General features: G+C 39.1%; 1 protein-coding gene across 1 annotated transcript; it reads right to left on the bottom strand.

Annotated features, from left to right (window-relative positions):
- Positions 1–235: 235 nt before the first annotated feature.
- On the bottom strand, positions 236–26,908 carry pdzd7a (PDZ domain containing 7a). Its single transcript, XM_056248047.1, has 15 exons — positions 26,236–26,908; positions 25,310–25,447; positions 24,984–25,158; positions 22,977–23,153; positions 22,698–22,845; positions 21,237–21,297; positions 19,704–20,165; positions 17,841–18,047; positions 17,090–17,265; positions 16,602–16,693; positions 16,390–16,481; positions 16,103–16,174; positions 14,243–14,818; positions 5,646–5,746; positions 236–498 (listed from the first exon to the last, which is right to left on the bottom strand). Exons 1-15 carry the CDS (start codon positions 26,417–26,419, stop codon positions 334–336), a joined length of 2,826 nt encoding a protein of 941 aa, XP_056104022.1. The 5' UTR covers positions 26,420–26,908; the 3' UTR covers positions 236–333.
- Positions 26,909–27,172: the final 264 nt, after the last annotated feature.

Genomic DNA, 27,172 nt, shown 5'->3' on the forward strand with positions numbered 1-27,172 from the left:
AACGCACTGAAGAGTAACTTTATAGTAGAAATTGAAGTTGTAATTATAACTGAAAGTAACACTTTCCGTGTTTAATACTGTAAAGCTGCTTGCTTTAAAGCAATCTATTGTATAAAGTGCTATAAATAAATGTGACTTGACTGGAGTGCCGAATTGCAGAGCGGAATCAAACATATTAAGAGGGAAGCGTGCAGCTTATTCATCAAACATCTTAACATATTCATCTAAAAGCTGTTCAAAAGGTATTTCAAAATTCTTTTTCCCACTGAGTGAAGAATGAAAAAGAACTTTGCCGTGAGTATATCAGGGCCTTTAGCGCAAACGCATTTGGTATCAGGCTGCTTTCAGTCCGTCTCTTGGGTTCTTGGGAACTTTGACGATGAACTCCATGGGGTCTTTGGCCTTGTTACTGAAAGCCCTCCGAATGGCGTCCACCGCGTGCTGATGTGTGACACCTTTGAGGGACTCTCCATCTACTGACATCAGCTCGAATCCAGCCTACACACACAGAGAGAGAGAGAGATTTCTAGAAAAGTTCAGATGTCAGACTTGATCATTAATGCAGATGTCTGTTTTTCTGACACATCCCTGAGTATTCCTGGCAGAGTGCAGGCAGAACGCGGTCTGAATGGCAGGAAAAAGCAGATGCTGCAGGCACAGGATGCCTCTCATTTCCTTTGTTCTCCTTCGTTAATACCTGTGAATGATCTCATCTGGTCTGCTTCAGACAATGCGCGTATGTGTGTGTGTCAAAGCCCTGCCAGTGAATGACATCAGCTTATTATACTTCAGAAATGGACGTTTTTCTCTCTGATTGTAACCACTGGCAGACCTGAAGGCTGAAGCACAGATGTTTGGGTCTCACCGGTCAAAAACACACGACATATCCATCAGCTCTTTTCTAAACTCATTCTCTTATCTCCGCTAACAGTATAAACAAAGTTACAAATTAGGGGGAACAGTCAACTTAGAGTGAGCAGGACCAAATTATATACACCATTCTCTAGGTGTGCATAACCCAAAAGTTAAACACTCTCACAGACGCAGGAGTGTGTCTTTGGAATTATGTCTTTCCTGCCAGGAAAAAAGTACAAAGTGCAGCTGAGCTCACAAACGCAAGTTTAGTTCAAAAGTAGGCATATTTCCTCAGTCACGATCTCTTACCAGGATGCACCTGTTTACTGAACTCTCTCTACACCCATCCTTAGAGGTTAGGGTCTGTTTTCATGCTCTCCATCAGTAAGATCAAACACTATTGTCTCCTTATAGAGACATTGTATTTCTCTGTGCATTCAAGCAAAAATAAAAATGGAAAACATTTCTGATAAACTGATAAAGCTTTCAGTTAAGAGTGTACCCAATGTTTACATATATTCCACAGATTTTCCATTAAAAATTCCATTTGGGATGTCCCACAAGGACAGAACATTGTAGAGTTTGTGTTGAAATAAACGTTGTTCTTAAAGGGATAGTTCGCGCAAAAATAAATAAAGGAATAGTTCATCAAAAAATGTAAATTCTCACCCTCATGTTGCTCTAAATCTGTATGACTTTCTTTCTTCTGTGAAACAAAGAAGACTGAAAGAAGATCGAAAGAAAATGTTGGTGACCACTTACTTCCAATGTATGGATAAAAAAAAGATCTTTCTTTGTGATTCACAGAAGTAAGTCATACAGGTTTGGAATGACATGAAGGTGAGAAAATGATGACAGAATTTTTATCATTTTTATTTTCATTCAGAATTTTAATAAAAAATCATTGCATTTGGTCTTGCTTTGTTCTAGTATGTAATGCCCATTAAAATACCATAAAAGGATGTAAAATGGGTTGATACCATCAATTCACACTAAAATTAAAGTTACTTAACACAAGTATTCTTACAATATAGCACACAATTGTACACAAAGATTATTCCAGTTATGGTAAGTGAACCCAAAAGTAGAACAGAAGAACAGAACTACTTAAGAGGCATTATGAAGTGTATTTCAAAACATTACACTTGTTTTTGCCCCTTTATGGCCGTTAAGGGGCCTAAGATTTGTTTAAGCTGACATTCCCCTTCAAATAGCACTTACATCAAGGAGACCGCAGGGACATCATCAGTCTTTTCTTTATGCCATCTGCCTTTTTGACTAAAAACAAATCACCAAAGCATTCTATGGTTATAGAGGACAAGCGGAGTCATTTATCAGTGGATAGCAGTGTACTTCACTGTGTGTGTGTGAAGAGAAAGATGATGACTCAGTGAATGAGACCCATTGATTTCTACTCCTTCCTAAGCATGTGTAGGCCTACGCACAAATTTGTGCATGGAATCTGTATGTACATACGCGTATGTTCAGCTGGCTAATCAGAGGTCTGTATAAAAGGTGTTAATTGAGTTTGAACTTGCACTCTCGGCACTGCTCGAGGATCTTGCGTGTCATGTTTGCTGAGAGTGACGAAAGAAAAGGGTGTGCAGAATGCCCTAAATATGGACATGGTTTGGGTGTGTTTTATGTAAATTACTTTCCTCGGCACGCTGTCACTCATTTAGAATACTCCGAATTCATCAACATTAGAAAAAATGTATGAGAAGTTCGCCAAATTGGCCATTTTGAATTTTTATGCAAAATACTGTAACGTTATGGTGCGTAACTCATCCCTCACCCTGCTACAGACCTACAGTATTGATATCTTAAATCATGTGGCTTGAGGAAAGGCCAGTAAGCAACCACTGAGAATAACCACATAGACCACGTTGTCAATTCACCTTTTCGTGGTTAATCCCGTTCTGCACACACACAGTTCAGTAATTACATGAGTGACAACCACATTCTACAAGCAAATTAATGCCTGAAAATGCCATTAAATGCCTGAAAATGTGTCCGGAAACCGAACTGAACAACTAGATGTTAATTACGTGCATCAGAGACGTGTCTCTCTTCTGTACGGGCGATGCAAAAAATCACAGGGAAAGCGGTACGAGTCTTGACTCATTCGTGTTGCCAGATCTGTCTAGAAAAACTGCGAACAAGAACAAGCCCACAATAAACCAAAATTATAAATCCAAATGCTTTATGCTGACAATAGGCTCTATGCACGATCGCTTCCGTGTTTTGTCTCAGCCTGCCCAGTTACATCCGGTGCTGCGTCGGAAGCCGTTTTTGCATTAGGTGGAGATAATGGCAAATTACACTCGCTGTTTACAAGAACTTCCAGTGGTTAACGTGAATGATGTTAACAATATTGTGAGGCAGTTAGCTGTCACACATAAGAGTAAGAAAGAGAAGGGCATTAAATTATATATTTCGAGCTACATCGACAACTTTGAGGGTGAGTAATCTCTCATATCATGCGAAATCCGACTAGCGAATCAGTTTCTAAGATCGTTTTAGATCGTTTTAATTTTATTAAAGTTTGGCCGCTAGTACACTTCGCTATAGAACGCGCTATGCGGAGGTAAAGACACTGCCTGAGATTCTACCGGAAATACGTCAGCAGCGTTCGTGCATAGAGCCTATAAGACCAAAATATCGCAACCCGCACCTGCTCACTTCAATAACTCTTTAAACACAATCACTTTATGAGCCAAGCTTAAACAATACGGACAGTACGGACGACAACGTTGTCAAAAGATAACTGTTCACATGGGTCCACGAAAACAACTAAAAGCTATGTATTATTCTGCCAGGCCAGTAGTTGGCGATGTCACTTTGTAAAGAAGCACTACCCGCCTATAGACTGAACACATAATTCATGTTTTTGTAGTTTTAGTTTACACGGAGACGATAACTCTATCGTTTTCAAAAACTTGCACTTTGAATCCTGTTTTCAGGCCCCCAAAACGCTGTTGTCATGTAAATAAAACGCATAAAATCTTTTCCGTTTTTAATTGAAAACTGTGTCATGTAAACGGCCCTTGAAGCAGCCTTAACAAGCATAAACAAAACACGACGCCTCCTAAACTGTGCTAAACTGTAATAATTCTTTGGTCAGAACAGTGGATAACAAACATGCGAGAATCAGTCATTTACCGTACACACATGGAACGATAATTTAGGAGACTCACTCCCGCATTTAAATGCGATTGTCACTAATTAAACTTTAAAGTGTGTACATGGCCTTAGTCTTAGCATTAAGCAACCACCAAGCATCACCCTAGCAACAGCACAGAACACTCTAGCAACCATAGAGTAATGTGATAAAAACAACAACATCCAGAACGTCTTAGCAACCAACAAGCATTATCCTAGCAACACTCTAGGCTAGCCATGCCTTAGCAAATACTGGGAAAGTTGTCAAGCTACCTCATGGTGGCAAGTTTTGCATTGGCAAAATGTTGAAATGTAGTAATTAAACTGTCCTCTGTATTTATAAGCTGAAGAATGACTGCTAAGATGAAGACAACAGACTATAATCAAGATGAAAAAGTGCTGGACTAATTACACATGAGCTGAATGAGCAGACTCTGTGGAGCCCCAACACATACACAACACCTGACCTCCGCCTGCCATGCGTGTCAACAACGTTTGATAAGAGGAACGTGACTGCAGACGATGTGTGATAGAAACCTGGCCTCCATGCCACTGGAGCATACTTGCTGCTCAGATATTTCAGTTAGCAGTTAGACAACAGGAACAGGAAGCATGTCAACAGGGCGCTCCACACTTTCCTCTGCAGGCCTGATAATCTGGAGAGCTCAGTGAAGATAGTCGCTCAGAAGAGCCTCTCGCGGCTTCAGGGTGTGACAACAAGTGAATTGAGTGGAATGTGAATTAGCCAGTCTTTGGAATGAATGGGAATACCCACTAGTCTTTCACACCAAGCCCGGATGGAGGCCAGAGATGAGTGGATGTTCTTGGCAACTGAAAGGTTTTGAGCCTGACACCAGATCTCCTGAGTGTGGCAACACAAGCCTCTCAGAGCAGGCCAGGGAAGTGCTGTCACCTGATAGGCTGTGATCTACAAAGATACGTCTTCCTTTGACATATACACAAACACACACACACACACACACACACATGGGATTCCAGGGTTTTAACCTTGTATGCGAGGTCACAGAGGTGCCATTGGTATTGTGCCCTCACCTGCTTTGACCTTTATCCCTTATTCTGCCTCACTTAGTACAGATGCAATGCAACCTTGATGTTGTTTGGTAGGGATGTGGGAAAGCCTAATTCCGAATTCGGTAAGGCATGGAAGATGAATAACACATTTAGTCCCTAAAGGGACAAGGTTAGGCTTGCTGGGGTAAGTTAGTCGGTTACATTACAGTACATCAGATTTCACTTATCACGTGAAGATGTTTTGGTGCGCAACAGATCCTGATTGTGTCATTAAGCGAAGCACACAATACAAGACTTAAGATTGTTTAGTCCATGTTGTATTCGAGACCAGCTCACTCAAGTCTGAGTCAAGACCAGTGGAAAGAAGAGGGTTGTGTCCAAATCAAGACAGAGTCCATGTGCTCCCGAGTCTGAGTCAAAGACCATATTTTCATGGTCTTGGTTTTGTAGTGGATTTGGAAACGTGAACTTGACCCTCTTCTGGTATTGGCTTTAAGTCAGCCTCAACCCTCTCCTTGTCTCGATCTCAAATAAGCTGGTCTCGACTACAACACTGCTTAGCCTACTGTAGCTGAGGCTATATGAGGAGGAGTTACCTTCAGAACATCACTGGTAGAGGCCGCTCCTCCTGGAAAGATCTTCTCTATCTTCACCATTGGCTGTACCTTTGACTCAATGCCACCTGAGATGCTTATTCCTGCACAAAAAAAAAGAGAGTAGAAATCATCTAGCTATACGAATGTTAACCAATGACTTCAGTTCTCTTAAGAATGTGCATCTACATATTAGATGTTCTTGTATTGTTTATACTGTTTACTTTGATGCATGTAAAAAAATAACTGATCTTATGATTGTTCCATAAAAGTAACAGATTCTGATTCCAGTTCAAACTAAACAGATGCCTGCCAGCTGAACAACTGTCACTGAGATTAATGGAAATTATAATGTTTAGTGAAGGGTTGGTCGAAATCCCTTGCCTCTTCAAATACATATATAATCATATATCATTTTGAATGGTTATATACTTCCTTTATAAAAATCAATAATCAAATATATTCATTATCACATAATAATTTTTTTATTCTTTGTGCCTGTGAAATTATATTTTCTTAAATGCATGGATGCAAGTAACCAGTTTCTTTTAGGTGCATTCCAATCTTACTTTGAGATTGCACGTAGTACACGCAGGACACGAAGGCCACGTAACCCACAAGGCCGTTTGTCTCTTTCTCTGGGATCAGTAGAAAGGTTAGAGGGTCCTAAAGGCAGCGTGGGCACATATGATTCTTCGCTGGACATATGGTCAAGCTATATTGAGCGTTACTATCAAACTTTAATTGTTGTATTAAAATGTATTCTTTGCAGTATATTTCCTTCCTTGGGAGTAAATGTCAGTGATCTGTTTTTCTCCCAAACGAGTGAATGTTTTAGCAGTATGTTTTGGTATACTTAACTGATAATAAGGAGCTCAGACTCTCTTCAGCCTTGATGGGAGCTGTTATTTGCTAGTGTCTGTTATTTGTGTGTGTGTGCGTATGACATTCTATGTAGGTTCTGGACGTTCGGACCAGACACCCCGGCGCCCTTCTCTAACCTGCGAGGCCACCGCAGACCTAAATCCAATGAGTGGACGACAACTATCTTGACTAATGGCGATAGGCACCCCTATCTCCTCACATGTGTTAAATTGTTTAGGCTCTTAATGTTTCTTAGCCAATGAGAATCATTCAACCTGTAAGCAATGACGTAGCTTAGACCTTGGAAATGGTATAACTGCTGTGATCTTTGTAACTGTAAGCGGGGCGGCCTACGAACTCCTGTGAGTCTTGAAGCTGACTTCTGCTGATGAAAATGCAAACTATCTTCAGTAAAACTTTTCTTTAATTTTTTATAATTCTGACTCCGGGTCTTCATTCTTCATATCTGGTTCTGGGTCTTTGACTGTATACCCCTTACAGTTATGGTGGAGGATGCGGGCAATTATTCTCGGTGACACCCCTGGCAAATCAACAAACAAGGTAGTAAGCTTTTGTTAATTGTTAGGGCTGTCTGACTGGAAGAGATTTTGAAGGAGAGCGGGAGAGCTTCACTCCGATGAGGCGAGTGAAGCTTCACTCCGATGAGGCGAGTGAAGGAGTAAGTTAATTATACTGCTGACAGTATAAGAAGTCGCTGAGAGCGTCGTTAAGGGTAACGGCAGCAGACAGCGCAAGCGAAGCGTGCTCTGTGGGGGCCCCGCTGGGCATTACTGGTGTAGCACCACCCCAGCAGAGCACGTCCCTGGGCTAGAGGTCCAGTGGCACCGTAAACCTGCTCAATCTCTTCCATCTCAGATAGGGGATCCCCGAACTTAGTGAAGTGAATCAGGCAGTTAGGGATACTAACAATAACAGGGTTGTTTGCCAGGGATGCATCAGGAACAATTCCGAGAGAAAAATTTAAAAAGTTGTGACCCAAATTGGCATGGACCAGTTTATGTAACTGTGATTTTGGAGTATACTTTGCAGTTTCATCACGCAGAAGCCAAGCTGTGTTGTTCAAAGATCGCCGCCTCCATTTCTGCAATAACTTCAGGTGAGTATGAACCATGATTAAGATATGGCAGAAAAATGTAATAACTTAATCAGTAACCTGAAGAGTCCTGAAACAAATAGTGAGTCAGGAAAAGCAAACGCTGTAAGCAGCTGTGCTCTAAAGCCCTCACTTTAAATAAATTTGCAGAAATGATTAAGTAAATGGTAGTCAGGATTTTGATTCTGATTGGAAATTTAAAAAACTTGACTGGCTACAAACAAACAAAGAAACTGAAAAATTTAAATGTTTAGCCTCGTATTGCTTACGATGATTACAAGAAGCAAGTGAAAGAAATTCTGGGTCTGGGATAATTTCCCTCGACAAGCGACTAAAGTTAAACAGACACTTTGTGAAAACAACTTAGAATATTTTGCAGCTTATGAAGATTAATGTTCTGCCAATAATAATGATGAAGATTATGATTGGGTTATTATGATTAAATCAGCCACTGGTGGACTGTAAAAGAATACAGAGAACTGCTTTATCAGTAGCTCTGTTTGCATTCCTGAATGGGACACACTGTTTCAAGGGTGTGATGCTGTAGTTGAGGCTGAAACAAATTCACCAGATGACAGAGAGTGTCTTGATTGTGGTCAGTAGGGCCATTTAACACGTGACACATTTCTGGTAATAATGTGAGTTTGAAAGTAGATCAGTGTTTAAATGACGATATTAAAGTTGTCGTCTGAGAAAGAACAAGAGATAAAACAAGGTCAAAAGATTGAAGTCTTAAAGTGAACCCTTTTGAAGAAAAGATCTATAATACTAATTTTTATAAGTGAATTGATGAATACAGGTTGATGTAAAATGAATGACTCCAACAAATGTGAGTTGCAGAATATATCAAAGTAACTAAAAGGATGATTGTGTTGCAATTAAAATTTTTAAAAAGATTTTAGATGATATAGAGAGACTAATCTCACAGATGATTTACAATAACTGCAAAAGTATCACAAGCAGAGAGTGCTTGCCTCGTCAAACTTAGTGTGTGAATCCTAATTGGAGATTGATAAACTCCAAGAGAAATCTTAAGTCAAATATTAAACTATGGTTGAGAACTTGACAAGTAAAATTGAGATTGAGAAATGTGAAATGTTATTGAGAACTAGAATAATTACCATTATGTAAGAACAAATAAGCAGAAGCCGTACTGGATTAACAGTTGCTAAATGCTGATTAAACAAACAGCTTGAAAAGTTGACCATGAAAGAACTAGAAGCTGATGTTTTGCTTTCAAAAGATAAGTTTGTTATTGGCTGTAAGGAAACAGTTTGCTTATCTGAATCTGATGTGTGCTGTGGCTAAAACTGCCAGTGCAACAGACTCAATCTGAGTGGAAATTTGTAATGCCTAAATTTCCTGATGTGTGGGCAAAAGACAAATATAAATAATATGTTTATTTGAAACCGTATGTAATATCTGGCAAAGATGCCTTAAGCTGGGATAGAGTTAAAAGATGGTAGATAAAGTTAGAAGTATATGAGAGAGCAGTGTACCATCCAATAGAGTCTCAGAGTCTCTCTCATTCAATGAGTCAGCTAAAAGCTGGTATCTGTGATAATGTGTAAAGCACAGTGTTTCAGTTGAAGGATCATAGACACAGAGATGTTTTAAAAATAAAACTGAATGACTTTAAAGAAGTATTTAAAATAATAATACAGATAGAGATGACATTTTGATTAGGTTAATTTAGGACCAGTAACTTCTTTGTCTGATCTTAGTCCCCACCATGAAACGGGGGAGGGGCCGACGGAAATGTACACTGAATGTACGGTTGTGATCTAAATTCACTGAGTATAATCCAAGTAGCTAGGTTGCTGCTTTTAAGATAGTTAATGGATTTAAGTGATTAAATACTGTTGTTATTGACCTGTCTCCCTATGTGAACACTATTAGGCAATCCGAATGGCTCTGGTGACTCTTGAACGTGCCTTTCCTAAGCTCTAGAAAACAGCTGAGTTCTGTTGAAGCAAACAGCCTGTGATGGGAAAGAGCGGTCACCAGTGGGCACGAGTGGCTACTCAATGACGGGTAAGACCTTCTATTGGCCAGACAGGGGGCAACCTAAGCCAGAGTGGATCACGTAAAGTCACTGGGCATCTCAAGATGGAGGTGTTTATGTGAGAAAGGTATGAGAGTGGAGCGGATGACTGTGAGGCCAGCAGCATCCTTTATCGTTAGGGCGGATGAGCTGTGAGGAGTTACAGACAGTCTGACCCCGAAACGTGAGTGTTCCTCTAATACCAATCACCAGAAACCGCATTCATTGTATGGCTTGTTTTTTTTATTGTGACAAGCGTCTGCAAATATGCCAGGGGAAAACACCCTGATGGAGATTATAGATAAAGGGCTAACAGAAATGGGCTTTCAAGAGCCAGCTGAGGCCATGAAGTGATTCCCATTAGTTGTTGTGGAGACAGTAGCAAAACTTTTTATGTACTGGTTTGCCTTATGGGCAAGGAAAATCATAGTGATGATTTTGAACTAATAGGTCTATGACATAGTTTTAACTCCTGAAGGTCGTTAGACATGGTGGTGGCTAAAGATGAAGACAGCTTTTGTAGATTTGAGAAAAGTCTGGATAACAAGGTGAATGGTCAAAGGTTATTGTAATTAATTTAATATTACATTATGTCTAAGTTACAGCCTTAGAAGGCTGTTGAAAAAGATTATTTATTTATAGTGAGAGAGACTGCTTGAGCAGAGGAAGGGATGGTAACTGTGTCTGTCTTTCCATTATTGGCCTGCTAGAGCAAGCTGAAGCAAAATAATGATAATGAAACAAAACAACCCAGCTGACCTTGTTAAATTCTAATGAATAATGAACAAGACATGCTTTGAAACTGGTTGGGAGACCATGTAAAATTAGGTAGAAGCTACCGGAAAATGGGAAGTTTAAAATCTTATTTAAAATTTAAATCTTTTAGCAATAATGTAAAGAAAAATTAACATTGAAAATGAACAGTTAACATATGTGTGTCTAGTATGAGTGCGTATGATGGTGACAGCACTTTATGTCTTGTATGTATTAGTTTGGGGTACTATTATTTCCTGATTTTGAGGATATTGTGTCATTAACCTCTGGAATTAGTGTTTTATCATTACAGATGGGTTAAGTGAAATGACCAACTTTAAAAAAGTTGATAATTCTAAGACAATCTGATGAAAAGACAATGCAGAACATGGGACGAGCTTTAATTGGAGTGGTTTTCCAGCTCTGTCTGCTATTGGTAATTATGAATGCTTTTGTCATTTATGATATTGAACTGAATTACTCTCTGGATTAGTATTTTATATAAATTGGAATTGTAAAGAAGATTGCCGTCCATTATGGGGTAAAACTCTTGTCTAAATTCAACTGAGGGTCTAAATTTAAATAGACAACTAGGTGGGATCATAAGGATAAACGTAGGAAAAAAAATATATATATATAGACTTGACGGCAGAGAGACAAAGTGGCACATTGGCTAAGTCACTATCCAAATTATCCAGAGTGAGCTCCCTCATTTTTATTGAAAGGCCGGAGGGCGAACAAAGAAGGAGTGAATATAACTTCTAAAAAGAAAAGGTTTTATTTCTCAATCCCTTAAATGTATGTATGACATTAGATGTCTAAGAAAACTACAATTTAATAAAGGTAAAAAGAGAAAGCAGCTATATGGCTGTGGGCTGGGATCTGAGTAACATAATATTTTGGTTTCTGTAAAACTGTAAAGATAAGTGGAACTGAGACAAATACTGTGAGAAGTAGTTATAATGAAAAATAAAGTTGAAGTTAATGATAAGAAAACAAGAGTATTGAAGAATTAATAAAATACCATGACTCCCCTAACGAGGGAACTTTAAGTGTCACTAGGCTGACAGTGGTGAGAGACTCGGATGCAGAAGGAACTGGCATGTAGGGCAAGATGGAAGAAATATAGTAGAAGAAAATGTATGTAATGAAAATACAATTTCTGATAGGGTTTATGGAAGTCAAATTGAGTTTAAATGGTATGCAAAAGGTTAGGGTTAGACATTGTATGATTGACAGGGATTCAAGTGATATAAGGATAAGGAATGAACAAAAGCTTTATTAAGCAAAATGGGGAACGATCCTATATTTTAGTGGTAAAATAATGACTGAAATGATGATGTGAATTTGTTTTATTTTATTTCTATTTTTGAAACAAACAAAAAAGGGTATAAGATGTTATACAATTAAAATGGTACATGCTATGTGACCGTAAACTGAAGGATGATTTCAGTAAAGACTTAAAGTGTTTACATCGATTATTATGGGCCTTAATTATTAATATTCTATTGTTTGTTGTTTATTTTTAGTTAGACAACCATTGTGTTTTAAACCTAAAGGGTCTATAAAAGGGGTAGTGAAAATAATGGATTAACCATCCAACTTTGTTTATAATAAAAGGATTTGGAAATCATAATTTTATAAAAAAATAAAAAAACTAGTGCATATATTCTGGTATTCATGATTATAGACAATGTCTTTATTTAGGATCTGAGTAGTGACTGTGGATCTAGCCCATGCTAGGAATACAGCAATAGTGCTTGCTTATTTAGCCTGGCTTCCAAAGAATAAATATGTACTTGTTTCGTAATCAGTTATGTGTTTTATAAAATTTTAACCTGACTGATAAACGGAGGAAGAATGACATTGATGTCCTGTTGTGAGTGGAAGGGGGGAGAGCCTCTTAATGGGGACTGGAATTTTTAGTATCCAGCATGTCCGTGACGAGGTGAAGAGACAAGTGTGACCCGTCAGGGGAGCATGCGTCACCACTCCTCCCTTCCGTAGTGACCTCACTGGTTAGACCAGACGTGGCGGTATTGGACCCCACATTGGTCTAAAACGGGGGACTGAAGGGTTGGTCAAAATCCCTTGCCTCTTCAAATACATATATAATCATATATCATTTTGAATGGTTATATACTTCCTTTATAAAAATCAATAATCAAATATATTCATTATCACATAATAATTTTTATATTCTTTGTGCCTGTGAAATTATATTTTCTTAAATGCATGGATGCAAGTAACCAGTTTCTTTTAGGTGCATTCCAATCTTACTTTGAGATTGCACGTAGTACACGCAGGACATGAAGGCCACGTAACCCACAAGGCCGTTTGTCTCTTTCTCTGGGATCAGTAGAAAGGTTAGAGGGTCCTAAAGGCAGCGTGGGCACATATGATTCTTCGCTGGACATATGGTCAAGCTATATTGAGCGTTACTATCAAACTTTAATTGTTGTATTAAAATGTATTCTTTGCAGTATATTTCCTTCCTTGGGAGTAAATGTCAGTGATCTGTTTTTCTCCCAAACGAGTGAATGTTTTAGCAGTATGTTTTGGTATACTTAACTGATAATAAGGAGCTCAGACTCTCTTCAGCCTTGATGGGAGCTGTTATTTGCTAGTGTCTGTTATTTGTGTGTGTGTGCGTATGACATTCTATGTAGGTTCTGGACGTTCGGACCAGACACCCCGGCGCCCTTCTCTAACCTGCGAGGCCACCACAGACCTAAATCCAATGAGTGGACGACAACTATCTTGACTAATGGCGATAGGCACCCCTATCTCCTCACATGTGTTAAATTGTTTAGGCTCTTAATGTTTCTTAGCCAATGAGAATCATTCAACCTGTAAGCAATGACGTAGCTTAGACCTTGGAAATGGTATAACTGCTGTGATCTTTGTAACTGTAAGCGGGGCGGCCTACGAACTCCTGTGAGTCTTGAAGCTGACTTCTGCTGATGAAAATGCAAACTATCTTCAGTAAAACTTTTCTTTAATTTTTTATAATTCTGACTCCGGGTCTTCATTCTTCATATCTGGTTCTGGGTCTTTGACTGTATACCCCTTACATTAGTTTTCACCAACTTCATAATATACTGTCTTAAAAAGGGAGCGCACTGTATTACTGTTGGCTTACTGTTTTCACTGGGCAATTCACTGCCATCTTCTGGCGAGGAGAGAAGAGGAACTGAGGGAGAATCTCTTCTTTAATACTAATTTATCAGTGATTGTAAAAATTTCTTTATTTCCACAAAGAATTTTTAATTCTGTCAGTGTACACTAAGGCATTGTGTGTCAAGAATGAATCACTTGCTTTACAAATCTACTGTATTAATAGGCTTTAGTCATACTATTACTCAGAATTAGAGATCTCAACAAACCACTAACCCTAAGTATTTAACTTATACATAACTCATCCAGCACTGTTTATGTTACCGACATAAATGACATCTAAAATCCCTTTCTGGGAAGGGATTACTTTTCTAAGTGATCAAACTTAGAAATAATAATTTATGCCTGGTGAATGATAAAAATGTCATGACTCACAATAAAGGAAGGACTCAAACTATGTCTATAGATCAGAATATAACTTGGGAACTTGAGCCAGTTAGAAACCACCTAGCAACCACCCAGAACACCATATAAACCACATAGCAACAAGCATAAAGCAAAAAAGCATAACTTGGCATCCACCAAAACACCATAGCATTGTGGGGGGAACATTTGCAGGGAAAACTGCATTAACATTTTCTTACAGATATTAGTTAATTTGATAAACATTTCCATATAGCAAGGATACAGTGAATCCAAGTAACTCACCCAGGGACTGCTTGGTCTTAGAGATGGAAACCTTGGTTAGTTCATACTCCTGCTTTGGTTGGCTTTCTGAGTGTCCATTGACTGGTTCTTTCCAGTCCTGATCTGAGCTGGGCGTAAACACCTGGGTCAATGGTGTCCTGCTTCGGTGACGTGCACTCATTACGGTATATTTGACCTCTTTACCATTCTGAGATTTGTCTGTTTTCGTTCTATGTCCATTCCTGTAAGGGGATCTCCCTCGCTCTGGGACAGAATCACCCCTGCTGGATAAAGAGTCATGGTGTGATGTCTGGGGAAAACTATTGTCTCTTCTCTGGGGGGAGCGTCCATGGCGTTCTGTGCTGTGAGGGGACTCTGAGTGCGGCCATCCGGACCGAGCAGGACTCAAGGAGCGATTACGAAGCGAGTCTGTGATGTAGGTGTCCACCGGTACATCTAAGAGAGGTGTGAAAGCCCGAGGAGGAGGAAGTCGTCCAGTCGGTAATCCTGCCAAACGCAGTCGTTCCATATCTTCAATGAGCTGCCGTTCTCTCTCCAGATCCTGCACTGGCTGAAGGTGGAATCCACCCCTGTAATCTATAAGAAGAAACAAGAGGACATAAAAACATTTCTCATACACTCTTACACCAGTTACAAATACTGTATATAACATGTGATTTTAATGAATAAATTAATTTATTGATTTGTTTAATTAAATGTACCATGGTTGTTTGGACATATTACTGTAATATAATTATTTAATATATTATATCTTTATCTAAATGTTGTTTTTTAAATATTTTTCTTGAAAAGTTTCATCCATTTTGTGATACAACAGAATTACATGCAGACATTTTTAAGTGTGGCTAAAATGTCCAAATATGTTTTGGGGCTGACAGATAACAAGGTACATGGTTTTGCCATCTGATATCATCATTATACCATGGTAGCACCACAGACACAGGCAAATTAATCGATATACAATCGAGAATTCAGAATCAAAGAATTCTTCACGTTCACACACAAGATCCTCCTCCCACAAACATTATGTACAAATGGTTCAGCAGCATTCAAATTCATTTACATCTCCTTAAATCAGTGCAGATGTTACAAAACCTCGCACACACCCTTTCCCTTTCATCCAGAAATGTGAGCGACAATCACACATTCATATCCATTGAGTAAGCAGTGGTGTGGCGTTGCGTACACGCACATCTCGCTCAGATTTCAGGGGCCTCTAGCACAGAGAGGTTTGAATTACTCCTCTGTGGACGGTACAAAGGGGCTGCATTAAGCTACAGACCTGCGTGGGTGGACGCTTGAAGGTTAAACAATGCAAGGCGCCTTTCTTGCATTTCAGAAACGACTTCCATTCAAAAGTCAGAGGCACATGCAGTCCGACACTGCGCACAATCACAGCCGGTACTGTGCGCTCCTTGGTTAGAGGTCAGGAGGTCATGCAGTGTCAGCAGCAGCAGAAAGAAACAGGCAGGCTATATGGCAATAAGACACAGCTTATCTTCTTTTGGCATTGATGCATGTTGATGACACAAATGATGCATTGGTGTCCCAAATGGCAGCTTACAATGATCAAAACTTCACACTCCTTATCAAAAAAAGTGATGGTAGGGTACAGAAACAAGGGCTGAGAGGGATTGTGTGTGTTTTTGGGTGCGGATTAAATATCAGCAACAGGAAATTTGTAGTATGTGAATGATTTTCAGGATATGAAATGGCTGGTGCAGAGGAGAGTTTGTGTCTTCTGGTTATGTAATTTCCTATGGGGATCAATCTAAGGAATTGACTCAGCACTGGAAATAGTGAAAACAAGCGAGAGAAGGAAGAATTTGACCTTTTAGTTCACACCAGCAGGGATGTTACCTGGGATGGGCGTTATTAGATGGCGACGGGGTGTTCCACCATGACGAGGAGATCTCAGGACAGGAGACCTCACTGAAAAAACAAGACTTATATATGATATATATTATATGATATATTAATATACAGTAAAAACTTTAAATGCTTGACAAATATACAGTTGTACTCTAAAATATGGAAAACATCAATAATACAGAATAAGTAGGTATCTAAACTTTGACTGCAAGTGTATAAGTACTAAAATGTGGCAGCTAAAATGTAAAAAGCTAAAGTTTGAAAGGTTTTCTTACCAGAACGGCTTTTTAGTATGTCATAGGCTTCAAGCTCAAATGGCAAAACCATACTGTCAAAACGGCCCTGATCTGTGGGAGGGATGATCATTCTGCACAAAAGAAAGTTAGGTATTAGATGCAAACATTGCTCACAAAGCAATGGTGTAAACACATGCGGCATGAGTTATGCGAGTGAAGTATTACATAGGCTGACATGTAACACTCCTCACCTGATCTCCCTCAGCAGCAGAAGCTTCTCAGGCTTGTCCAAGATGGCCAGCAGGGGGCGCACCAGATCCTCAACCACACGCTCAACTAGAAACTAAAGAACAGGTAGAGGAGATGCCCTAGTTACATTGTGAACTTTTGGAGTCAAGCGATTTAGATAATGTGTACTAATCACAAGCACTGGGATCAGACAGTCTAGTAAATATGTCTAAAGCATGAAGCATTCTTGCAATTTAGGGCTCACACGCTATCAATAAAGTACTACACAGCAGTTTTAATGTTGTAGTGACCAAGTGTGGCACTGTTAATAGAGCTTGGATGATCTAGAACACACTTGATCTCAATCATAAATGACAAGGCAAATTCACATTTTATAAGCATGACCAGCAGCCACATTGATTTGCCAGAAACATTTGGAATATGGATAAAGTATCTGTATTAAGTCATAAATGAGACATCTTCCAACTCAGCAGACTTTTAGCTGACTCACCCTTTTACAGTGTCTCATGACAGCGGCCACCTCATCCTCGTTGAGAAGCTTGCGAGCCATGTCCTCCAACATGGCCATGGTCTCCGGGCTGAGGAAGGCGCTGTGCTCCCTCATCCCAGCACGAGTCTCTCTGGGAGAACTCAACAGGTTAATTATAGGTCGACCTCGCTCTTTACCTGAGGGGACACAAGTGCTAGAGTCAGTCTACAAGCTCTGACCGCAAGTAAAGGTCTTATTTGCATAATAAAAAATAATTCTGTCTGATCTTATTAGCTGCCTTCATAAACATAACAGTAGTTAAAAAAGCCATTTTATGTACTGCAAATATGTACACTACAAGTGTTACAACATTACAAAAAGAACACTATGCTTTGTTACTATGTGCTTTGAATTGGCAAATCTGAGTGTCTGACAAGCTGTAATTAGCTTGGAGTTTTCTATGCGTTTCTAAGTCATTCTCTGTGTGTTGCTGCAGTAGTCAGACACTGTATAGAAGACAGCAATGCAATCCATCATTAGCTGAGCAATACCACAGGGGTCAAACTCAAGGCCACTCCAAGGAAATTAATGCAGATCCGTGTACAGTAACGCAGCTCTCTGATTTAGCCTCTTTAAAAACTTATTATACTGCTACTTTCTGGCTTTTCAAATGCAATTATCCATCTCTGCCCTTGGTCTCAGCTATTCCTCAGCTATGGTCTCCACAGAACGTGGTCCTCATCAAAGTCTGTTAAACCATACGTGGACTCACCCGGTTCGTTATCTAAATGTTTCGGGGATTTGGATCTTCCTCTGTGTCCGTCCCCTGTGCCGGTGTCCTTCCTGTCTCTAGAAGACGACCTTTCCCTCCTGCGTCCACTCTTAAAGAGCAAGCTGACAAAGGTTTTGGAGCGCTGCAGGGTGCTTCCCTCCTTGTCTACCTTGTCCTTCTGATGTTTCCTTTTCTTCTGCTTGTCCTCTGATTAACATTCAAACAGAAACGTGTAAAAAAAAATACTTCCAAGCAAAGTTCAGAAATTTTAACCATATTGAATAAATAAACATTATATGGAAAGTGATAAAATACATGTATTATAGGTAGCAAAATTTGCAAGTTCAGCCCTGAGCAATGATGACCCAGAAACTGGAGTTTGTTTCATTGCTACTGTGCATTGCATAATTTAAGGCCATTTCTTATTGCTATCATCTGACTTGTTTCAATTGTATAGTATTTACACATCAAGGTAGTAATAAAGATTTTTTATTAATTTGCAACTACATGTCAACTAACATTCATTTATTAGTATAGTATTAATAGGCTGTTATGTTAGGGTAAGGGTTAGTTGAATAAGTTAACATGTACTTACAAAGTTACTTATAGTCAGTAGAATGTCTGTTGGGGTTCCATCAAAATAAAGTGTTAGCAGATATTAAGCAGATAACGACTGGGAGTTAACATGTAGTTGCAAAGTTGCTTATAGTTAGTAGAATGTCTAAAATGGACTGTCGAAATAAAGTGTTACCTTTTTTTAATTCATTACATTTTTTAATTTAAATAAATTTTTTCAGATACATTAATGAAAATTATGGGAAATTTAAAGAGCCCAACACATCACATGTGGGGGAAAAGACAAGATATAAGAATTTGTTCAGTTGGCCGGAAGTGATATTAGTATTTTTCTCACACACCTATCGTTTCACTTTGAAACGCATCAACCGGGGTTGTATGGATTACCATCATATTTACTTTGTGTGGTTTTTGAAGTGTCAACTTTGGAGGTCCAGATAATGCATGCAAGCTATTATATGGATTCAAAAATGGATTATTTTGTGTTCATCTGATATCTGGGATGGCATGAGGGTGAGTAAATGATTTTTGGGTGGAGTATCCCTTTAATAAGTTGTAGGAACAAATTTTTTATTTATTGCCACGTTATCTTTATCTTTTTTCTCGCATGTTATACCGGGTTATACCGGGTTCCGTAGAAATGTGCCATGCAAAAAAGTTAATGGTACTAAAATAGGCTTTAGTTCTTATTTTTTTATTGAAATACGACCTGGACATGTTTCAGTGAGAATCTCCCAAGAAGGTCCTGTTATGTGAATTTGAGATTGAATGTATTTGTTAAAGGCCACAAACCCTCCAGTCATTTATCTCAGTGTGAGGTATTAAGCCTGGCAAATAAAACAGGATGATATACACTTTGCTGTGTGGATTTTGAGCGTACATTTCTCATGGCATCAGATTCTTCAGTCTGAACCGTTAATCTTTCACGGGGAGATCCCATGCAGTAATGCTGATGTATTATGCATTCCACCAAGTTCATTTAAATTCAGAGATACAATGGCAGCACACTGCTATATATTTGACAAACAGACGCAGCAGTGTGGCTCTAAAGGTCAATTGCTGGTTTTCGACAATGCATTTTCTATTCTGAGCAGAGCTTCCACAGCATGGTGTGTGTATCAAATAACCCAAGATCCTCATCACTGATCTGGTTGTGACCTTGGGCCCGGGCTCTACAACTGAGATATGAGTTACATCAGTGACACAAAGAGAGGACGGCCTTGTGTAGCTCACCTCATTTTGATTCACAGCCTCTTTTGTTATCTCTTTAAAACTGCCTTACTATACCTGACACAGTGATGTGACTCTGGGATCTGCGGATGGGTTTCCGAGGCTTGCTGAGAGCCATCAGGACTGCTGTTTTAGGGGATTCCAGAGTCTCTTTGTCCCCAGCAGAGAAGGTCCTTGTCCGAGAGTGGCTGCTCCCACTCCGGATCGCGGTGTCTTTCAACAGGACAGTTTCGCCAACTGTTCGGCTGGTTTCTGTGGTTATGACCCTACTAGATCTTGATGTCGTGTCAAACTCCTGTGGGTCAGTCTGCATGGCAGTCTCTATCCGTTCAGAGCTAGGCCTGCGTGAGCGGTCCTCAGTGGAGATACAGACATCCACCATCTCTGAGCCGAATACAGGAGGGAACATGACCTGCGAGAGGCCGCTGAGAGAGCTGACCGGCGTTCCGGAAGAGAGAGAGGAAGTGGATGAGTAGGAGTCTGAACCCTGGGAGGAAGAGGGCTGCCCTCCATTAGACACTAAGAGGGAAAAAGAGAGACTTTCATGTAATATGTTTAGAGACTGGAAATCTGTTGTCCACTTGTTGTCCACATTACACTTGAGAACTTAGATGTACATTACAGTACAACACCAGTCATGCCAGCACACTCAGATTTTGAAACAGCTTCCATATATCTTCAATGCAAACACAATTATTTCTATCTTTGATAATTAAGTTACACAGTAATTGATGGGGAAATAAGGGCCTGTATACAAAGCTGTGAAAATCATCAAAATGACCATCTGACATATAACAATGAACTACTAAGTTGTTCAAAAGTTTTATTTCTTTTTTTATTTCTTTCCTTTTTCTTTTATTTATCTCACCCTAAACCGAAAAAAATTATTTAACATCATTTAATCCACCTAAATACATTGATTTATAACAACAAAACACATTTTATGTGTTAAATCAGGTAGAACGAGTTCTTTAAGGTAACAATTGCAACCACTTTTTACAGTGTGCAGGGCACCGAATGAGTGGTAACCCTTATAAAAAAATACATTAAAAATAGAGAGATAAATAAATAAAAGCATAACAAAATAAGCACCAGACATGAAGTCTAAAAGCCTCATAAATATTAAAGAAAGTCCTAATGCACTTTTGCATATGAATGAACATTATATCAATGTCACTAGTGTTAAATATGGAGCAGAATTATATGAGCTTCTGTCCTGCAACCTAAATACCCCTGAATCACCCTGATGCTACAAACAAGCACAATCCCAGATGACTTATCCAAATGTGAACATTACGGTCTAATCCGTGGCTATTTTCATACACCGCCCATATTAAATGAAAAACGGAGAATCAGAGGGCAATGAAAAATCTGGCTTGACATGTGGCCGCTTGGTGTTCAGCTTTAATCTGGAGATGGACCATCCCAGTGCACACCATCAATTTAATTATGAAAATTGTGTTTCTAACATAAGATAAAAGTGCAAATTAGTGGGTCACACAAACAAAGCATGCAACCTATCCTTTAATATATGTAACATACAGTAATTAGATATTAAATAGTTAGGTTTGGAGGGTAAAGTTTACATACATTTATTAAGCCAACTGTACTCCGCCACCATCTCCTTATAAGCAGGATATCGGCCAGCCTCCTAGGACAGGATATTACACAAGACATAATCACAGTCAGAAAAGGATATACAGCCTTAATTACATGCATACAAGTTCAAATGTCCTGTGTTGGGATATAATTCATTGTGCAAATTACATGCAAAGTATAAACAGCCTTAAAAAATTACTTAAAACAGCATTTTCCACTAGTTCCACTAGAAGGATATGACCTCATTTTTGATGCCCAAGGTGTACGCTGACCTCACTATGGGCTCTCATGAGGTCACAATAAGTTTGTTCCTCTCTACAAACATAAACAAACTTGAACACCATTAAGATGATGGTAGGTGGCAGCCTCATCTGCCTTGTAGGAAAATAAGTCACTGTGAGGACAGAAATCATACAGGAGCTGCATTCAAACAGACTGCAGCACAGTTTAAAACTCATCCCTTTCTCCTTTTGTGTTGATCCTTGTCAGACATTTTCACACATTGTCACTTAATTTACCACCAGAAGAGCTCACACTTACCACCACGAAGTGGCATTAATAGCTAACAAAGCAGGCATTTAGCAGCTCTATATACTTATAGCGCCGCTGAAGGTTTAATAGAGCCTTGCCATGGGGGCAATGAGAAAAGGCCATAAAACGAGGCTTTTTGCTGATTATAACTTGATCCCTAAGGCCTGGTGAATAATGCACACCCGCTGGCTGTTTTTCACAGGTGGAACCTGAGCTCTGCCTGAGTAAAGCGAGCAACCAGGAATGTGACGGCTAAATGCCAGCTGTCTGCTTTGCTATGCTTTCTCACTCCCAGACGCAATAAGAGGCTGTGTTGTTTAACATGCTGTGGAGGCAATTAATATGCCAAAGCACTTTGGAAATCATTTGTCTTGATAAATCTATTTATACATCAAAATTCGGGTTTTTTTATTCAGTAAGATTTTTAAATACATTCAAAATTGTTTTGTTTTTTTGCTCACTAGATTAATTTGATGGAAACTACAGTAAATACAGTAATAGTGTGAAATGTTATTACAATTTAAAATAATGGTTTTCTATTTGAAAATATTTGAAAATGTCATTTATTCATGTGATGACCAAGGTGAAGTTTCAGCAGTCTTCAGTGTCACATGATCCTTCAGATATCATTTGAATATGCTGATTTGCTGCTCAAGTAACATTTATTATTATTATTGTTAATGTTGGAAACAGTTGTGCTGCTTAATTTGTTGCAGAATGTTCAGGATTCTTTGATGAATAGAAAGTTCAAATGAAGACCAGCATTTATTTGAAATAATAATATTTTGTAACAATGTAAAAGTCTTTACTGCATTATCAATTAAAGTATTAATAAAAAACTGCCCAAACCTTTGAACAGTAGTACACACAAAGACATATATATATAGACATATAGACATATATATAAAGAAAGATTCTCACCTTGATGGTCAGCATCACGTGAGTGTGACTCTTTAGCACTTCTACTGCATTGCTGTGTGTGATGTCCTCAAAACTTACTCCATTGGCTGCCAGAATCTGATCGCCCATTTTAATTCCATTTTGCTCCGCCAGGCCACCAGGGTCTAGCCTTATCACCAAATCAAACAAATCATCACATGAATAAAGTTAAACAATTAGCCATAACATCTAGGCAACCATTGTCCTATAGTTTTTAGACATGAAAATGTATGCCCCAAATGCCTGGTCATAATGTCTTACTTTGAGACATAGATGCCCAGACCAAACTCTTTGCCACCACGGATGTTGAAGCCCAGGCAGTAGTCATCTGAGGTTGTGTAAAGGTGCACTATTCTGCGCAGGGCTCCATCTGAACTGGCCTCTGAAGGTGTACGACCACTTTCCTCCACTACCATCCTTCGGTGGATCAGATCTACCCTGCATACATATATATTTAATAAACAAATGTTACACAATAATCTCAGTCATACAACAAAATAAGAAACATTCAAAGGTTTGGGGTCAGTAAGATTTTCTTTTTTCTTTCTTTTCTTTTTTAAAAGAAATGTATTATTTTATTTACCTGGGATGCATTAAAATTGATCAAAAGTTTTTTTGAATGAGGCACAGAGCCACAGTGTTCACACTTTGAGGAAATCAACCTACAAATGGTTTACTTATAGTTGTCTCTGGATATTAAGTTAAGATAGAAGAAAGAAAATACACTAGCACACACACATAAACATTCAGGTGGACACATATACTTCTGTAATAAACTTGCTTGATGTACTATTAGTTAATGAAATGGCTGAGAAGACCACTGAGGTAACTCTACCACCGCTGTATGCTGAAATAGAAGCTCAAGGAAAAGATAACAAGCAAAGACCAAGAGTCACAGGGTTTCCACCCCGTTAGTCAAGGCAGGGGGGCGGCAGCCCATCACTACACTCTCCTTATCTTCTCAGTTCAGTCATTCTTATTAAACCCCATAATTCAGCACATCTGCAACAAATAAATAAGGTACCAGTATTTCAAACAGGCCACCAAAAGAACCTCTAAATATTCAAGGACAAAACACACTCTTCTGTAATGAGTTAGTCAAAGGGTCAAAGTCAAGGGTACTTGAAAACCTCCAGGAGGCTTGTGGAAGACAGGTCAAGCAGCCATACAAACATATACTTTTCTTGCTGACTACTAAAGGTCACGTTGGTACATTTAATTCATTATTTTTATAGCTATGAAAATAGGAAGATTTTTTTTTCTCAGTAAGCTTCAAAGGGGGCCACAGGATGACTTAAAATTATTGAATAATATTATTTATACATAATTATGACCTACTGTATATATATATATATATATGTTATTATTGAAGAACATACAGAATCAGACTCTTTAATATTCTAGAATCGCATGGCCAATTAATTTTAATTTAAGAATCGTGGCTAATTAATATAAAGGTACACTATGTAACTTTCTTTTGTTAAAAAATTAACTAAATTTAAATAAATGAGTCAATACATCGCCAATACTTCTTTCAAAACATATTTTTGTCTTACCCTGATTCACTATAGTAAGCCTATTATAAGTGCTTATATTTTAAACCGGGTGGGTTGGCTCCGGCTACTTTAACGGGTGTATGGTGTGGGAGTGACATAGGTTAGTTGTCACAATGAGCGAGAAAAGTTGACATGAAGGACATTAACTCTCAAACCTCGGGGAATCACCCATTTTTAAAAAAAATGTTGAACAGAGGAGAGTCTGCTGGCAAAAAGAGAAACTGATAGAGCTCGTAATAAAACGAGAATCAACATTGGCTTGGCTTTTCAGAGATGGAGAACTGAGGGATTTGAGCTGTTGTAAAAGCAACGCGGAGATCCTGATTCTATTACTCAACAGGTGAGTAAGGTCTTGTATTGAACAGATAAAATGACATATGTATCTAGTATGACAAGGGCCTGCAGCCTTTACTTTTGTACTTTTGTTTTGTATTTATTTATTTTGGGTTATTAAAGTGTGTGAACGTTGGCCAGTTCCCGCCTCATTCTTCCCATACCGACAAACCGCGTTACAAGCAATAATATCAGAGGGAATATCTTTGTCTTTGAATAAATGTGTTATACAATGGGAGGCCTTGAGAACCACTGGTGCAGAAGTAACATTACAGCCTGATAGAATGCTCAGCCTGATAGAATGTGCATAACCTGACATAAAAACATACAAAATAGCAAATCAAGTTCAAATGATGACATAATATTTTTAACCACTTACCATGTAGTCTTCTCTTTTGAATAGCGGATACCAGGCACCTTCCCCACGCGTCTTACCACCATGCGCAGACGATTGTTTCCCGTCAGGACTTTTACAGCACTGCTCATGGTGATGCTCTCCAGACTAATGGCATTCACCTCGACCAGCTTATCCCCAACACACAAGCCTGCCAACTCTGAAGAGAGGAATGAGGACACAAAATGATATGATGGATATGAAACTCATCGATAGCTTATACTTATATACTTTGTTGTAAAATGTTAGAAAAATTTGGGATGGAAATCTCAGTCTTGTGTCATCATGCATTATTCTGCTGTCAGGTGTACCTGCAGTGCTGTCATCCTCCACCTTGCTAACAAAGATTCCAAGGCCGTGTTCAGAGCCTCCCCGCACACTGAAGCCCAGCCTGCCATCCTCACTTTTGTCCACAGTAATTGTGTGAATGTCTTCACAGTCATCCCCACCTACAGTGTATGACATCAAACACAAATAGAATGAACCTCTGGGAACAAATTCTTAATTTAAAGCACAAGTTCTTTCATTACAAATTCTTAATTCAAAGCACAAGTTTTTACTCCTTAGCAAAAAGGTTTTTATAATATAATATAAAGTCTAGAACTACAATAATCATCATGTTTTCACAGCGCACACAACGCCCTTTGCCTCTTACTCACGAATTCTCTCAACATGGGGACAGAAGAGTCAGTCAATAAATGGGAAAAGTAACTTTTATTGTAAATTTAAAAGTAATGTGTCACTTGGCTAGAAAAGTAATCTGATTACATAAGTAATAGTGTTACTTGTTATCCCAAGCACTGTGCCCGATAACCAATAAATGGCAGATACTAAAAATTGTATACTAGGCTATATAGCTTTTTCTTTTTTTATTTAATCTAAAAAATAAATAATAAATAAAACACTAAAAACTGAAATAAGCCACTTTTAAATATCCAATATTGACTGATACCAATTACCGGTAATAAAAAAAAAACTAATATTAGCAGATAACCGATATGATACTAGTATGTAACTTGTTAATCCTTAAATGGAATAAATAAACCAGTTCTCATGAGAAAGTTGACGATTTCATATGAATTTGTATGATTCGATTTGTACAAAAACATGATTTTTAGATCAAAACTAAGCCTTCATTGCGAACAAAATCATATGAATGACAGATTTGTGAATTGCCAGTGTGTTGGTTAGCTCCATCTACATCATATGAAGGTGCAAATGTTTGTTGGAGACTCACCATCGACAGGCGCATTGATGATGATGACCCTGCCCATAGGGGAGGAAGACCTCACTCCTCTCTGGCGCTGCTGCTTCTTGTGCAGGTAGCGTGGCAGAGTAGAGGTGCCCGAGGGCCCTGGCTGGGCACTGGGATGAGCCCCATTCGTCATGTCTTTGCGTGCCGTGTCAGACGAATGAGCCATGGCAAAGTGCCGACCTCCCCTCTGACCCTCATCCAGGGTCTGAGCTCCTAAAAGGAACACGGGTGGGTCGGGAAAACTAGAGGTCCGGTGGGTCAATGCCAGTCAGGAGAATTACAGTCCGCAGGATTAGTTCCACAAAAGGAAACTCTGCTGCAATCATGCAGGAAGAAACTGCGATGGATCCAGCATTGTTCACTTTAGATTACAAGCCATATTGTGATGACTGATTTGATCCTGAAGGACTCCAACATAATTATAATCATTTTATAAAGCAGCTGATAAACAAATGATATTATCCAAGCAGTGGCAACGCAAAGTGTATCCGTATGTGCATTGTTCGGAAGAGAGCTTCACAAAAACAGAGGATGTATAATGGTGGCTCAGGTCTTTTTGTTGAGTTGAAAGTCTGCTGGTTAGACTGGGGCATCGGGCTGGAGTCCCCCCTCACGGCCAGTGGAGCTTTGCTTGGCAGGAGTCAGTCATCTGGTCCTCCCAGACCTCAGTGTCTCACCTTTACCTGCCAGTGATCCAAGACGACAGAGAAAGATCTGTGAGAACCCAGCCGCGCAATGAGTAATTTCCCATGGGAGGTAAAGTGATATCAGCAATTATTGCATTCTGGAAAGCTAAGGGTTGCACTGTTTCCACAGCAAGAGATACTGAGCTTATGTGGGACACTAATATGTTAGGACCTGTTTTTTGTTTTGTTTTTAGCCCAAGAATGCATAAAGGGTGTTGCATCAGCAATTTTAT

The sequence above is a fragment of the Rhinichthys klamathensis genome, unplaced genomic scaffold (genome assembly GCF_029890125.1).
Source record: "Rhinichthys klamathensis goyatoka isolate OS25496 unplaced genomic scaffold, OSU_Roscu_1.1 h1tg000053l_1, whole genome shotgun sequence".
Lineage (NCBI taxonomy): Eukaryota > Metazoa > Chordata > Actinopteri > Cypriniformes > Leuciscidae > Rhinichthys > Rhinichthys klamathensis.